General features: G+C 42.0%; 2 protein-coding genes across 2 annotated transcripts; one reads left to right on the top strand and one right to left on the bottom strand.

Annotated features, from left to right (window-relative positions):
- The first annotated feature begins 68 nt into the window (after window positions 1-68).
- churc1 (churchill domain containing 1) lies at window positions 69-2,192 on the top strand. Its single transcript, XM_006792549.3, has 4 exons — window positions 69-250; window positions 441-576; window positions 1,686-1,756; window positions 1,840-2,192. The coding sequence occupies exons 1-4, from the start codon at window positions 212-214 to the stop codon at window positions 1,930-1,932; spliced, it is 339 nt and encodes a 112-aa protein (XP_006792612.1). The 5' UTR covers window positions 69-211; the 3' UTR covers window positions 1,933-2,192.
- Window positions 2,193-3,234: 1,042 nt separating this feature from the next.
- On the bottom strand, window positions 3,235-15,479 carry ttbk2b (tau tubulin kinase 2b). The gene is made up of 15 exons (XM_006792550.3): window positions 15,237-15,479; window positions 14,650-14,772; window positions 14,408-14,555; window positions 10,014-10,087; window positions 9,792-9,932; window positions 9,600-9,704; window positions 8,996-9,061; window positions 8,338-8,430; window positions 8,127-8,252; window positions 7,866-8,023; window positions 7,481-7,670; window positions 6,845-7,059; window positions 6,294-6,756; window positions 5,331-6,004; window positions 3,235-4,410 (listed from the first exon to the last, which is right to left on the bottom strand). Exons 2-15 carry the CDS (start codon window positions 14,716-14,718, stop codon window positions 4,068-4,070), a joined length of 2,865 nt encoding a protein of 954 aa, XP_006792613.1. The 5' UTR covers window positions 14,719-14,772; window positions 15,237-15,479; the 3' UTR covers window positions 3,235-4,067.
- Between the last annotated feature and the right edge of the window lie 392 nt (window positions 15,480-15,871).

Below are 15,871 nucleotides of genomic sequence, written 5' to 3'. Positions count from 1 at the left end.
AAAAGGTAAGATGGGGCAAGTAGAAGGATTTCGAGCAATGTCCGCCGTTCAGGATGTTTTACAGCTCTGGTTGGGCTACAGAGACCGCCGTCCCGTGCGGAAGAGGCGGTTTTTCTGCATATTTGTTAGCTGGGTGTTACTGTATGTGTGGCGTTTTTTCCCCTTTAATAATTATAATTATTTTAATTAGTTAAAATTTTATTTGGTTAAAATGTGCAACGGCTGTGTGCAGAAAGAGTATCCGGACCGGGTAAGTTGATGATACCGAGTGACTAAACTTAAAGTACCCCGTCCAGCTAACGCTACACTTAGCTATGAGTGACGTTTATCTCACTTCCGTTTGGTAAACAATCCAAAACAAACAGTGATGCTCTGATAAAATACTTAAGAATCACGTTAAGGAGCCAAAATATGTTTGCAATGCTTTATTCCCCGCACAGGGTAACACTTGTCTGGAGAACGGCTCCTACTTGATGAACTACCTGGGCTGTGCCAACTGCCATCACAGGGACTTCGTGATGATCAGCAACAAGGCCACCGAGGACGATGATGGAGAAGAGATCGTCACATATGACCGTTAGTCTCTCCCAACAGTGCTCCAACTAGAAGAGAAAACCTGAAAATAATAGCAGTGCCACCAGATAAAAATGCACTTCAATGGGGCGGTAGTATGTGGCCCACACCCCACCTACTGTTATTTACTCCCAGGAAGTCTGTTAGGTTTGGAGAAGGACCTGTATGGCTGCACTGACATCTTATAGAAAACTGTCCTTGCAATTTTTTATTTCCCTTTCCACGTAGTGGTTCCATGGAAAATCCCATAACCTCTGGACGATACATAACTGCTCTTGTAGATGGATAACAGCCAAATTCCAAAAGCTTGTGGAAAGTCTTTAAAGACGACCCCTTACTCTCATGTACAGCTCTGTAACTGTATTTATGCAATCTACTAGAGTAGCTTTGATTTCATTCACATTCATCTTAAGCTGGGCCTGGGTGCGCCCTCATCCACTGCATGAAATGAGTGGATGACACAAAACAGACTCTCCCTTTTTAGGCCAAGCTTCTTCTGATTGGGGATGTCTGAGGTGACCATATTATGGATATGGCAGTCTGAAGCCTGAATGTTTGGCTAAAAGAGATTACTTGCATTTTTTCAAAAGAAACGTGCAGTCAGGTGAGACTAAAGAAGTCACTTGGATGAGTGATGAAACGTTTCTCCCACCGAAAACATGACGTCCAGATGAACAGAATCAACTTTTTTGGGACTTTCACATATAGTGACTTCATTATCCATCATGCTTTAGTATTTGTACGCACAAGGGTAATTTAGTTTTAATCTTAATTTATAATTCAAAAGTATGTTAAGTATTTTAATTTAGATGTGTAAAATCAATCACGTAGCCTTGCAGTCTGCCTTTACAAACATTTGAGAGAGAATGGGTCGTTCTAAAGAGCTCACCGAATCAGAGCGGGGCACTGTAATAGGATGCAACAAGTTTCTTTCCTCCTTTCTTTTCCTCCTAGATAGTGTTGTTATTATTATTAAATCAAAATGGTCACACACAGTAGTTTATGGTAAATATGTATTTTTTTTGCTGTTGTTTTATTTTACTTCCAGACTGTGAGAAAACCCATCCAGAAGCAAGTTTAAAAGTAATGCCGTCATCTGTTTGTCTTTCCAGATGTTTGTAAAAACTGTGACCACGTCATCGCCAGGCACGAATACACATTCTCTGTTGTCGATGAATATCAGGCAAGTAGCGCTGTCGTCACCAAACCGGTCGAGATTCACACTGTGGATTTGTTACTTTACGGGTCTTGTTCTGTGTTGTCCAGGAGTACACTATGCTCTGCATGCTGTGTGGAAAGGCGGAGGACTCCATCAGCGTTTTACCAGACGACCCCAGACAGTCTGCGCCGCTCTTCTAGACCTCAAAAGAAACCTGCGGTTTTTAGGTTTCATGTGGTGCTGGCTTCTCATTTAGGGTTCCAACCATTTTTGTCATCCGCTCAAAGTTTTGTCCTTCTATAATTAAGCATGTCATACATTTGCTGCAGTTCATGAACTACTGTATGCTAATTGGAGGAGAGCAGAATATATGTGTGCATAACTTTTAAAGTCCTTTCATTATGACATAAAAACTGTCAGCTTACCTTATATTGTAAATAAACATATTTTATACTATAAAGATTTTTCTTACACTTTCCTGCATGTTGGATGGTGCTATGAATCCAGAACACTTATTTTACTTTACATCTAAAAAAAAAATAAAAAAAATTAGCATTTAAATGTTAAGACATTTTCACTAATGGAACTGTTGAAGTTGTACACTGGTGTCAGCAAATTTCCATTTTGGTTCACTTGAATTTATATTGCCACCTTTCATTTACCAAACAAACATGCAATCCACTAAAATTTGGAGCCAACAAAAACCTTACAATATTTGAGGGAAAATCCCAATAATCACACAATCCCCTAAGAGGAAACACTTGGCAACAGTGGAAAAGAAGAACTCTCTTTTAACAGGAAGAGACCGGAACCAGGCTTAGGGTGGGGTGGTTTTCTGCTATAAACAACTGGGAGAGATGAGGGAAAAGGAAAGAAAAGAACATAGAGAGATGACGATAAAACACAAACTGGGATTGAGTAGACAAACATTATCACATCATGGCACATCAATGGAATTGTAGTGCTCAGTGCATCACGGGAAGTCCTGTTGCAGCATAACTAAGTAGAGGGCTGTGATAGCTGAAGTCTCTGTCTTCCATTCTACTTTTAGGACAACAAGTAAGCCTCCACTCCAAGAGAAAAGTACTGTATTAAGCTGATAATGTGATCATCACAGTACCATGAACTACTGTATGCAGGTAATCAGGCCTCATCATATCTTAAAGACCACACAGTGTGATGTATAGTTAATCTACCTTTATCTAAATATTAGATGTTGTCTGACCTCACTTTTTCACTTGAGCGTGCTCAGTCGAGGTTCATCTGTGCATTCTTTCCCCCTTATCTGATAACTGGCTGATTCTAACAGAAACTGTTTGCAGACATTCTGTTAATTATCAAGGAGCAGAGACGTAAAGGGGTGGAAAACCTTTTTTTGGGGGGAGCTGTCATTTGTTTACTTACTTATAATGTAAACTATATTAAAACTGTCTTTAAGATAAGCATGAAGCACAACAACAAGATACAATTTAAAACTCATGAGAAGGAATAGTCCAAGTCATTGCTGGTCTATGTCATGGATGTATTTTGATCAGAAGCAGCTCAATAAAAATGCAGATGCTTCAGCCGATTGTACAAATAAAAAACCAAAAAAAACAACCCAGAAATCATTTGCAATGACACTCATGCACGTTTACAATACTAAAGTATGAGTGCACTTAAACATGTACATTCTAATATGCTGATGCCTTCTGCATGTTAAATACTTTATAGCAAAGTAAGAGCACACTATTACACTCTGATATGCCAAAATGAGCAATTCATTGTTACATACTATAATTAATCTAGCAGTTTTACAGGAGTGAGGTCAATGTGGGACTGCATGCCCTGCTTCTATACATGAATGCTGATGTCTGTGTGCTGCTTGTGGTGTTGTTTACTACTGTAGTGTTCTAAATGTGAGTACATGGTCTCTATTAGTGTATACCATTTTCCTAATGGTACATATCTACAATTAGCATTACTTTATTTTAGGTTTCTTTACATCCCTCAAGTATTAAACATAACCTTTTTGGTCTCATAGTAGGCCTATATGGAGTGTTAAGAGAGTGTAGTGATATGAGAGGTAAAAGTTGGCAATCTCAAGATTTTCTCACTATTTGTGTTTCTGCTGCAGGTATCAAGCCACCAAAGTCAAGTATTCCGAGAGACACATCCAAGGAATGAATGAATAAATAAATAAATACAATTTATCATACACTTTACATTACATACAGTACATTCCCTTGAGTAAATACCATATTTACACATGCTATCGGGGTGACTGGATGTGAGGCAGCCTCTCGCTACAAGTTGGACGATACGGATCAGTCATTTGTGTGGAAACACGGCCACATCAAGTCACTTTGCCGGAGCCTTTACCCTCGTAGATCGAACCCCTTCCTCTGGAGCCGTGGCTCCACTGACCCAGCCCGCCAGACCTGTCCGGAGGGTGAGCGTGCCGAGGAGGGGAGCCAGATAAGCTAGACGGAGAGCGGCTACGGCCCTGCAGTGCCCCGCCGTCGCGGAGCTCCCGGGACGGGGAGGAGCTGAGCGAACGCTGTAGGGAGGAAGATGAGCTGCGAGGGCAAGGAGGCGGGCTGAAGAGCATCCCGCTGCGGTCCTGCATCAGCTGGGTCAGGCTCGCCAGGAAGTCTGCGTCGCTGGTGCTGCTGGCACGCACCCTTAACCGCCGCCGTCTGCAAAAAAACAAAAAACAAAAAAACCCAAAACAAATTCTCAGCAGCTATTTGAATTACTGTGTATTAGTATTAGCTGCTATCATTAGGATTATTACATATTTATTTATCGTTCTAATTTATTATAGCAAAGAACCTATTTTTTATTATTCTGTTATTTTAATAGTATGATTGTTTATGTTTGTCTGTATACACAAAGTTCAGCAGTGCTTCCAGTTTCATTGTATGCTTATCCTATTGGCAGTGTCCATCCTTTTGTTGTTGTTTGTTTTCAAACAGACTTAATATGACGGATGGATGCTTTGATTTTTGTGCAGTCAAAGAAAAAAAAGATTATTATTTGCCCTATTTTCACTTTTTTTAAAACTCAGCTTTCTCAAACAGAATCATATAGTTGATTTTTTTAATGTAAGGCTGTAGTTTCATTTCTTTTGTCATTTTTGTTGACAACACAAATTTGTTTTGTCTCTGCTGTGTTAGATATACAGTTATGTATTGCCCAGATGTCCCAGTTTTACACTGGGAGTTGACTACTGCGTACATTCATGGATCTGTCCGAAGCCGGCAGCATGAAATTTGTCTCAAATCTCCACGTGCGCATGCATCGTGAAATCGTATGCATTTGTAAATTAATTTTATGTTTGGTCAAATTGCTTCGTATTTGTGTGTGGATTAGAGCGGGCATTCAAGTCCTCAAAAGTTACACACAAATCACATCAGACATTTGTAAATTTTACTGCTTACTGGTTCAGAGTTTAGAGTTAACTGGTAAGCAGCAGCTGAACATTCAGAACAGGAATGAGTGGATTATTATTAGTAGTATATCAATTATAGATCATTTCATTTTCTTGGGCAGGTGAGAAAAAAAAACTACTGGGAAACAATGATTGTATCACATTTCCACAGTCTGGACCACATACCTGTTGTCTACACATGGGCGGATGGGCGGTTTCCCAGGAGGTGGCCGGGGCAGAAACCTGCTAGTGAGTTGCTCCGGCACAAACGTGGCACTCACAGGACGTGGGATTTTACTTTTACTGCATGATGACAAGGACAGCGAGAGAGGGTCTTCTCCTGCACAGTCGGATCTGGAGCCTCGGTCTGAGGAGAGCCTGTCTCTGGGCAGGGCGGAGGGGAGGTTGTCACAGGACAGAGATGGAGAGGGTGAGTGGGTGGGGGAGCCAGGGATGGGACTGCTCCAGCGGTTACGCTTCTCTATGTTCAAGTCCCTGCTCGGAGAGTCCAGGGGGTTGCTGGGATCTCGGACAGGGATTCGACTCAACCTTGGCGATGAGGGAGAGTCCCTTCGTTTGAGCAGAGCAGGAGGCGGCGAGGAGGACACGGTGACTGTGCTCTCCACAGCACCGCCCACGGTATCGGCTTGAGGCTGCTGATTCGGTTCCGATGAGCGATCGGGCAGACCAGAATCGCTCTCTGGGTCTCTGTCGTTGGCCAGATGAGCTGTGGGGCCTTTGGCAAGGCTTGGGACAGGAGCCAAGTCCAACTTCCCTTCCTCAGATTTACCACATGGTGCCTCTAGAGGTATTGCATCACTCCTCTCCTGTACAGGTGATTGTGGCGCACAGCTGGAGGACTGAAGGGAATTAGATGATTATTAGATGGGAATAACATTTAAGATTAAAGACAATAGCTAACTGATATAAAGTTAACCTTGCATGTAATAACTGGATATTTCTTTGCTGTTGTACGCTGTTAAATTTTATTCTTAAAATTATCCATCAAACATTCAAATTGCATCTACATTTGCATAGCAACTGTGGAAACTCTTTGTGAAGTCAGCCTTAAGTTGAACCTGTTTAGTCGAATTCATCTCCCCTGTGTTGATCTCAGTTAATGTACAACAAGATTATTGTTATTCCTACCTGCTCCATCTGGGACCTTCCCATAATGACTGAAGGCATTTGTCCCAGCATGCCCGGCAGCCTCCTGTGTCCCAGTAACCACGTGCCAGGCATGGCCATCTGTGACAGCACAGGGCTGCTGGGCACACCGGTGGACTGGCCATCCTGCCGCTCGGACGAGTGGTTCTCTGTCTCAGCAGCAATGTGAGACCCGGGCTTGCCCTCGTGTGATGTTTCTGCTGCTGGCTTGCTTCCTCCAGATCCTTGCTCTAGCTCCAGCATCACCCACTCCTGAGAGTCTCCCTCTTGAGGCACAGGACTAAAGTTTACAGCAACAAAGCCGCTGCTTGCTGCGGCTTCCTCTGGGTCGGGGGTTGCTGTGCCAGAGCGCTCTTCATTGCAGGAAGACATCTGCTGCTCAGGGCCTTTTTCAGGAATTGACTTTTCTCCAACATGAGAAAGGACAGGCCGCTGTTTGCCCAGGCTGAAATGACACATTGTAAGCATTAAGGTAAGAATGCGTCTGCTTAAAGGCTGAAGCTTTTGTTTAATTGTAATTTTTAATTACTGACTAGGCCTCAAGGAATCGCTCAATGGTGGGCTTGGGTTCTGGTCCGAGCCTCTTTTCAAAAGCCAAGCTCTGGCTGTGTCTCATCCTCCGGAGCAACGGTGCAGCCCGTTCCAAAAACATGGTCTCTGAACGCACCCGTCTAGGTGAGCTCTGCATGGAGCCGGTGTTTGGACTTTGGTTTCCCTGGTTCTGACTATGTTCATCCTCACTCACAACCTGGGGAAAAAAAGAAAGAGGAAGAAGGAGTTTCAGAAACTGTAGCAAGACACTTTAAAAAGAGGGGAAGGCAGCCCAAGTTGTTTCTTCTTTACCAATTTGTCAGGAAGACAGTGAGCAATTTCAACCAAAGTTTAGCAGAGGAAGATGTAGGAGCAGAGGTCAGAGAGAGCTTTTCTCATTGAAAAGTAAATGTATTCTTAAATCATATTTATTGACTGGCTCATATTGCATCTACATATCATATTTATTGACTGGCTCATGCCCCTCAGTCAATGGGGGGCATGAGCCAGTCAATAAAGCAGCCAGCCTAGTGTTGCAAAATGATCCACCCGACAGCACAAAAGAGCAGCAGTACTGTATGAATATTACATCCAGAGCTAAGAGCATCATACTTTACATTAAAGTACATTCCACTGACCTTCCTGATCATTGGCTGAGCGTGTTTATGGTTTTTGTTACGGTCCATCTCTTCCCATACGTCTGCACCAGGGGTGGTCGGCGTGGGGATCGGGGGGCAGTTGTCAGCGTCACTGAGGCGCTCCCCTTGCAGGACATCCTCAGTGTTCTCCCTCTGCAGCTCGCCTGGCAGCACTGAAGCATTGGCCATGCTGTGGAAGAGACCGGAAGGTCACCTTGCAACTCGTTCCCATAACATAATTTAGAGCAGTGATTTCTCAGGGATATCTGACTGTGCAGATTTCGAGTCTAAAAAGAAGCTGCAGCTATATAACTGAGTGCATACCCAACCGAGTGTGAAGGAAGTGTGCGTTAAACGATGGACCTACGGCATTTCAAACACGTACCCTAAGTATGCTGGCGTGAGGCGGGTGAGCTGCTGAGCAGTGGTTGCTGCGGCAGTGATGGTCAGCATATCCTCTGAATCACATTTCTCCCAGTCATAGGGGTCATTCTCCAGCACGTTGTGGCTCTTCATGGCATTCTCGAACACTGACATCAGGAGCTGTCACGGAGAATAAAAAGAAAACACATGCATCAGCATTTTACAGTTGCAGAAGAAAAAACAGCACATGCCAAATAAGGCAAACAAGGGAGTGAATGTCAACCTCATAGTCAGGCTTAGTGTAATAGTCCAAGGTCATGATGTGCTCCAACAAGGTACTAAACTCTGAGGGAAGGTGCTTCAGCATGAGTCGATGATCGTATGTCTCTTTTAGATTTCCTACTTGCTCCTGGAAAGACAGGAGGGAAAAGAGTGAGAGGATGACCTTACAGTGTATTGCTAAAATGTAGTAATGAAGTCACTGAGGCACATACTTTGTCCTTAATTTTTCTCCAGGGAAGCTGACCAACCATAAATTCTACCAGCATGTAGAAGAGGGACCACAGGTCATCGTGACGACCCATTTCCTGCAAATTTGGACACAAGAAAAAGGGTAAAATTGGACCTAATGCCAGCAGAGATTTTGACTTTCCTGCCATGTCTATGACAAACACATATGCTCCTAAAACTAGACGTATATACTCAGGAATAGTGTTTCCTCACTGCCACTGTGATGTCACCATATGATTAGTGAAGTTCTGTTATGAAGCCCCAATTTGAGCAATTTTCACCATACTCACCTACTGGATTCTAAAAACTGGTTCTGAGACATGATTTGAGCATATTCCGCACAACCCTCTTTTCTAACTCTTAGACTGACAAACTTCATGTTTTATTCATTATGATCTGAAACCAGCCACTGGGTCATTAACTCGTTAGGGAAGATAAGATGAGGTCACAGAGCGAAGGAGGCAAGGTCTGTTTTCCCATAGACTTCTATACAACCCAAACTCTATTTTGTAACAACAGGAGTCGCCCCCTGCTGGCCATTAAAGAGAAGCTAAGTTTAAGGCACTTCACTTTTCAGACTCAGGGGCTACATCCAACTTCCATATAATCGATGTGCTCAATACATCTACAGTGCAAGCTCACCTTATTCTTGTGAGCATTGATTGAAGCGTATCGCACAGTTCCTCTGAAGCCTGCCACGGGACGAGGCTGAAAGAAAAGAGATATTTGGCAGAGTGATAGTGATAAACGGGTGTAAATGTAAAGCAAGCACAAAGCTAAAACCACATTTAAAACTCATAAGTAACACACTTTCGCTCTGAGTGTGGAGTCCCAGGCTCACGTCACATGATGACATGCTGAGTTAAAGCAGCAGTTGTGTGTGAACTCTAATGTATACCTCTGACTCTGTAATCCCTAGATTACACCTGGATCACACTCTGGTGCTCTAGAGCAATATTTTTTTGTTTAACATCAAGTTAGGATTTTAAACTGCACAACATTACACAGGGAGTCTACGTGTGTACATACATACTGGCACTTTTATATACAGAACATGGGTGATGCATTTCTAACTTCTTTTTGATTTATTTTGGGCACTATTTAAAATCAATTTCCAAAAAAAACAATTTAACAGCTGGCAGACTATGCTATAAAACCATTTCTCAGCATATAATATTATGTATATAAGTACCTTTATGATTTAAAGCCCAACTATGCTCTAGTATAATCGGCACAGAGTACTTACTGGACGGACTTCCTGGCTGGAGTTGGTGAACTGACGGGCCAAACCAAAATCGAGCATGTAGCAGCACCTGCAGGTGCTGGCTAGTCTTCCCATCGCAAAGTTTGACTACAATTTTAACAGAAACAAACAAGTTTAAAAGTTTCTTTTTGTGATATTCAAATAAAACAAGATCTAACCCAACGGTCGACTTACTGGTTTAATGTCACGGTGCAGGAAGCCGACAGAATGGATGCTTTCAATGGCCTCTAAAATCTGCTTGCCAAGTCTTAAAGTTGTGGAGACGGAAAAGGTACCGCGGGTCATCGTTCTGCGCAAATCTGCAAGGTTCCTTCCCTTCAGAGAGAAAGTCAACACTGTCAAATTCAAGAAGTAGAACAGATTAAATAAACTACTGCTGATTTGCAAGGCTCTTACCTGGAGTTCCATCACCACATAGTTGAAGCGATCATTCCTACCACAGCCCACAAAGCGACACACGTGGTCCTTGCCTGTGAAAGAAAGATTTATACAGTTTGAGCTATGCCCATCTTCATGTTCAAAACCCTGTTTGGTGTTGAAAAACTACCATCAGGATTTACTAATAAGGTTCAGAGTCAGTGCTACTTTTACTCCAGAAAATTTGGGGGGCAGAGAACAGAGATGGGCAGTAACGCGTTACTGTAATCCGATTACTTTTTTCAAGTAACGAGTAAAGTAAGGGATTACTATTGCAAAAACGGTAATTAGATTACCGTTACTTTCCCGTAAGCACGCTGCGTTACTGCGTTACTAAAACCGTGATTTTTTTGCGAGAATGTCTCATGACAGTGACGTAAGCGAGTGCGACGTTCGTGGCAACAGCTGTGTGCAGATCAACAATGGATAATATATCGAGTACGGGAGAGAGTATGAGCGTGCAGCGTTTAAAGCGTGGAAGTACTGACCTTACTTTGAGTTTGATTCCATAAAAAGTGACAAAAACATTAGTGTCCGTTGTGCGTGGGAAGAAAACTTCTTTTTACAGCAAAAAACCCCTAAACTTCCAAGCAAGCACCGAGTGCGCTCCGACGTAATGGGAAACTGACCGCTGCGGCACACCTGCACCAGGGTAAACCTCCGCTTACCCCACTCCTGCTTTACAGGTGAAAATAGAGCAACAGGACCGCTAGTGTTTGATTTTATTTATTTTCTGCTGTGTTTTACTTGCATCTATTTGAAAGAGTGAGTGTAAGTGTGAGTTTATGTGCCGGAATGTGCAGAAAATAGGTTTAAATGTTAAACAAATTTCTTCCAGTCAGAGAATGTTGCATATAATTACGTTTTTGCTTGATGCATAAAGATTAAAACTAATAAAACAAGTTTTAAAAAGAGATTTGATTACATTTTGTATGATGGATTATGCAGAAAAAGTAGGGCTGAAAGATCTATCGCTTTATCACCTATTCAGGTTGTAAATTGTGTTTTTAAAAAAGTAACTAAGTAACTAAGTAATTAATTACTTTTCAAAATAAGTAATCAGTAAAGTAATGGGATTACTTTTGGGGGAAGTAATCAGTAATTAGTTACTGATTACTTTTTTCAAGTAACTTGACCAACACTGGCAGAGAGTAATTTAAGCTATTAATGCGATTTATGGCTGGAAAGTTACTGCAAATTGTGCTAAATTTAACACAGAAAAAAGCGTGTTTTATACCATGTCTGTGATTGTGGTTGTTGCTTCTACGAATCTGAATTTATTTGAATGACAGGGAATGTGTTACGAGAACAAGCGCACACCTAGCAAGGGTGGATGACTCAAATCTGTGTGTGCCTTGCAGCTCTTTACCTAGTCTCACCCTGAACCTGTTTAGAGCCAAGCCCATCAAAGGATTAGATTCCTATACAAGACATACAGTGCTGTGCAAAAGTCTTGAGCCACCACTCATTTCTTTATTTTTTGCTTCAAATGAGTCAGGCTTTCTTGTATGTTTTAGAGCAATAGTTCTCCAGGATTTTTGAAGTTCTTTCAAAATTCATCTTTGGACATTGGTTGCTTTTCCACTCATTTTCCGTCTAGACTTTTTACCGGCCCATTGTCAAAGGAATGATTTTTATTTGTTTGTTTGCATATAAAAAAGCACCTAACTCGATGAACTAGAGCTGTCTCCACATAACAGAAAAGTCAGCAAAGAAACAGTTCTTAAAATACATCTTTAGGCATTTTGATACTAGCAGCCTGTTGCAAAAAACATGACTCATTCCAATGTTTTTAGCTGACTCAAGCAAAAACGTCAAAGATAACACAGTTTGATAAACATCAACACGGTGATTCCCAAAGAACTATTAGCTGATAATTTGGCACATTTGCATGGTGTTAAGCGTGTCCTTAGAAAAATCTAAGGAAACTGGACAAGTGGAGAACAAAAGAAGAAAAGGCAGGCTAAAAAGAAATACCAGCCCAAATCAACACGTCTGGTAACTGGCCTTATGGAGTGATTAATCCAATTATCATCAATATGTATAGAGAAGATCAGGGAAGAAATTTTGATCCATCATCTGGGACGTATTTGATTGGCAATGACTTTATTTGTTACCACAAAAATGATGTCAAAAACACTGTCATTGCAGTGAAAGCATACCCATTTCCCTACCAAAATATAAAGGAATTAGAGGTCGCTCATCACTGTACAGGGTTGTGTCGCGTATTGGGTATAACAGATAGCCAACTTACTTTATACAGTCAGCAATGTGTTTACAGTGTTTCGGGTTTTTAATTCATATTTCAACACACAGATGAGTGTGTCTGCATACAGCGCTCTGCTCCATTACAAATCGACTCCAATGCAGTTTTTTATTTTGCTCTCCAGTAACAGATCTACGACATGCAATATTAAAATGTCAGAGAAAATGAAGCAATTAACAGGACGCATCTGAAATGTGTTGGATTCCCGTCTGACTCCTACGCCATGCAATACTGACTTTAGCCTCACGTGGCAGGCAGAAAAAAAACGCAGAGAGCACATTAACAGTAAGAATCAACAGTAAGTTAACAGTAAGTTCAATATGTGTATGGGTCAGGATGTGACAGCAAATAAAGTTTCTGCTCCTCTACATGTCGTACAGGTCAGCTGTTACTGACAGATTTCAGCTTCGCACAGAGATCGAGAAAAAGTTCTGCACCACTTGAGCTGTCAGACGTATCCAGAGCACAGCTGTCTCAACCTCTAAGATAGATGAGAAGAGTTAGCCATTATATCAGAAACAAGATGATTCTCCGTCAGCTGCCTATCATTAGTCTAAATTTCTATGATATAAAGAAAATGTGTAAAACTGTGTTATACTGTATTATTTGTGTTAGTAGAGTACTTGCTCCCTCATGTATGAGCTGCTAATTTGCACTGCTGTTGGAAGATTGCTGGTCATTACTTAAATGAGCTGAAAATGAATTTACTGCACTGTTAGTAGACCACCCGAAGAATTTTACACCCTTCCATCGTCTGCGCATTTTTAATGCCTGCAGCCTGGCTTAGTAAATCTGAACCAAGATATCTATTTTTTATTATTATTTATTAGAATTATACTGTATACGGTATATGTTTTTATAAAAGCAAATAAATATATATAGTATATAAAATATATATACACATTTCTTTCAGTAATACATATTTTCCAGCACCGATTATGTGTAATAATAAGATAATGTACAAAAGCCAATGTACAAAACAAGGATTTGCTCTTCTTCTTCTTTTTGTATAGTTTGCATTTCTGTTACATATTCCATTTTGCACAAGGGGAAAAGAAGAATTATCTCAGCTTTGTATCACACCCTTTATAAAGACTGCAAAAACGACAGGACACCACAGGAAAAAAAGCCATTGCCATTTCTGAATGTCATGTCATTTACCAATGAACCAACTGCAGTCAACCAGGCAAATATCAATGAAGTGGTACATTCCTAGACATTTCCTTAGAGATAATACACAAGTCATCCATTACTTTCCTGTTTGAACAAGCTACAAAGCATGATTCTGATACACCACATTTTTTGCAGTGTTGTGTGCTCTAGATCAGCGGTCCCCAACCTTTTTTGCGCCACGGACCGGTTTATGCCTGACAATATTTTCACGGACCGGCCTTTAAGGTGTCGCGGAAAAATACAACAAAATAAAACTAGTACCAGTACCGAAAAAAATAAGATTTATTCATAACACACATGAAAAGACCCAGGAAAACCGAGTTAACGATAAAACGATAACAAAATAATGCTGAAAACCGATAAAAACCCTGAAAACCATACATTTCACACCTGAGCCTCAACTCTCGTGGCCCGGTACCAAACGACTCACGGACCGGTACCGGTCCGAGGCCCAGGGGTTGGGGACCGCTGCTCTAGATGACCCACATTTACATGAAATAACAACTTTAATTGAATTTAAAAAATCCTATTTTTAGGAAGAAATGGTAGAAAAGGCATCTTACACACTATTTTCCCCCCAAACAGGGTTTTTCAAACTGAGCCTGTGGGGAGTGACTTTGCACTTAATCTTGAATGGTCTACATTTAGTTAAGACAAAGAGTCTGCGTTACCTGACAACACAAGACTGTGCATCTCCCTGTCGTTTTTTTGTCATTTCATGAACACAAATGTAGTGTAACCCGGAATAAATTCACCTCCACTAACAAATATGTCTCAAAAATTGCAGTCCTAGTGAATTTCCTTTGTTTCTTTATGTTTTGGTGGAAGCCCAAAAAACTCTCTGATGGGTGCCAAATGCATTTAAGCGCAGAAAACACCCTGCCCAAGAATTACTTCAGCTACTCTGCCAGTAATTTGGCACAGTATAACTCACCTTGAAGCTTCTTCAGCACAGCCACTTCCATCTTCAGCACTTGCTTGGGCTGCTGAGCAGACTCAACCTTCAATGCCACTGTGGCCTGGCTCAGCTGATCCAGAACCTCATAGATTTCCCCAAACCCACCTCCACCTATCTTCCTGGCCTGAAAGGGAAGGTAATTCTCATTGTCAGAACAAGTGTATTATAGTGAAGAAATGAACCAGCGTGATTTTTCTTCCTTCTAAAGTGGGACTTACCACTTTCCATCTGTCTCTGACCACGTCTCCCACCGACAGGATGTCTGTGTGCTCTCCAGCCCCACTCATCCTGAGTGCTCTCAGCTACAGCCTACAGCTAGCATCAGTGTCGCAAGCACTTCACTGCAAAGAGGGGAGCGCTTTTAGAGACCAGGTCAGTTTCCTCTTTCAAAACACTGCAAACTTTGTGATGCTGAATCCACAGAACATACAGGTCATCTTACTGTGCTCTGACGGGAGCATGTGGCTCATATGTGAATGTTAGCTCACGTCTCTCAAAGGGGCATTTAAAACCCAAACCTTCTCTAGCTGATCTTTTTCAAAGGCAGAACCTACCATAGTGTAGTTAGTTGGAATCACAGCTAAAGCCTCTGTACTATCTGTGTTATGCTTTAATGGATTGCTATATAAAATGCAATCCATCAAAGCATAACACAGATAGTACAGAATATTCAGTTGACGTTAGATAAGATAAGCCATTCAGAGGGTACCCTCGCCAGCACACAGTGTTCACTGCGGTGGTCCTGTAAACAAGCTAACTAGCACATTTACCAATGGATAACGGTTAGGTAGCAAGCCTCTCTCACCTCGCTCCTGTGCGCTATCGCGATTTCGGCTAGAGTGTAAAATCCAAGCGGTCCCCATGCTCCCGGCGTACGCAGAGCTATGCGAGTGGTTCCAATGAGTTGTTTATTTCAGAAATGAGACAATGGTGGTGGACCATAGCTGACGTTAGCCGCAGTTAGCCAGCTAGCCTGCTGCTGATGCCCCGAACGCTCTCTCTCAGCAGCGGTGACGTCAGAGAACTCGAGTCCACTGATTGCTCCACAAAGTTCCGCATCCGCGAGACGCTGACGGAGACCGCTCCAGAGGAAAGGAGTGTTGGTGCTGAATACAGCGGCTGAGAAACGAAGTGGGAGCCGCAGCTTTGTGCCCTTGAAAAAAAATACAGATAAGCCTTCACTTCGCGACACACACTGTCTCCAGGGACGATTACGTTTCTTTCTTTACAAAAAAAATAAAAAATATGGCAACATGAAGGCCCAAACGCCAATCGAGCCGAAAAATGCCAAAGTATTACTTTAAGTGGAATTCAGATATACTTTATCCCAAAGTTCTGACATTCATTTGTTATGAGCAAGATAGTGCTGAGGTATGTGTAGGAGTGGCAGAAGGAAGAGATGGGCGGGCCGATCGAAATATCGATAGCATCGATACCAAT

Source organism: Neolamprologus brichardi, chromosome 15 (genome assembly GCF_056152115.1).
Source record: "Neolamprologus brichardi isolate AB-2024 chromosome 15, ASM5615211v1, whole genome shotgun sequence".
Classification (NCBI taxonomy): domain Eukaryota; kingdom Metazoa; phylum Chordata; class Actinopteri; order Cichliformes; family Cichlidae; genus Neolamprologus; species Neolamprologus brichardi.
The sequence above is the reverse complement of the archived record's forward strand: the minus strand, read 5'-3'. Positions and strand labels throughout refer to the sequence as shown.

Excerpts from the sequence above, each read along its gene's own strand:
- ttbk2b (XM_006792550.3), bottom strand. The coding sequence starts at position 14,718 with ATGAGTGGGGCTGGAGAGCACACAGACATCCTGTCGGTGGGAGACGTG. Across the intron at positions 8,431-8,995 it reads TCAATGCTCACAAGAATAAG|GAAATGGGTCGTCACGATGA; the intron begins GTGAGCTTGCAC and ends CCAAATTTGCAG. Across the intron at positions 6,005-6,293 it reads GAAGGTCCCAGATGGAGCAG|TCCTCCAGCTGTGCGCCACA; the intron begins GTAGGAATAACA and ends AATTCCCTTCAG.
- churc1 (XM_006792549.3), top strand. The coding sequence starts at position 212 with ATGTGCAACGGCTGTGTGCAGAAAGAGTATCCGGACCGG. Across the intron at positions 251-440 it reads AGAAAGAGTATCCGGACCGG|GGTAACACTTGTCTGGAGAA; the intron begins GTAAGTTGATGA and ends TTCCCCGCACAG. Across the intron at positions 1,757-1,839 it reads CTGTTGTCGATGAATATCAG|GAGTACACTATGCTCTGCAT; the intron begins GCAAGTAGCGCT and ends TGTGTTGTCCAG.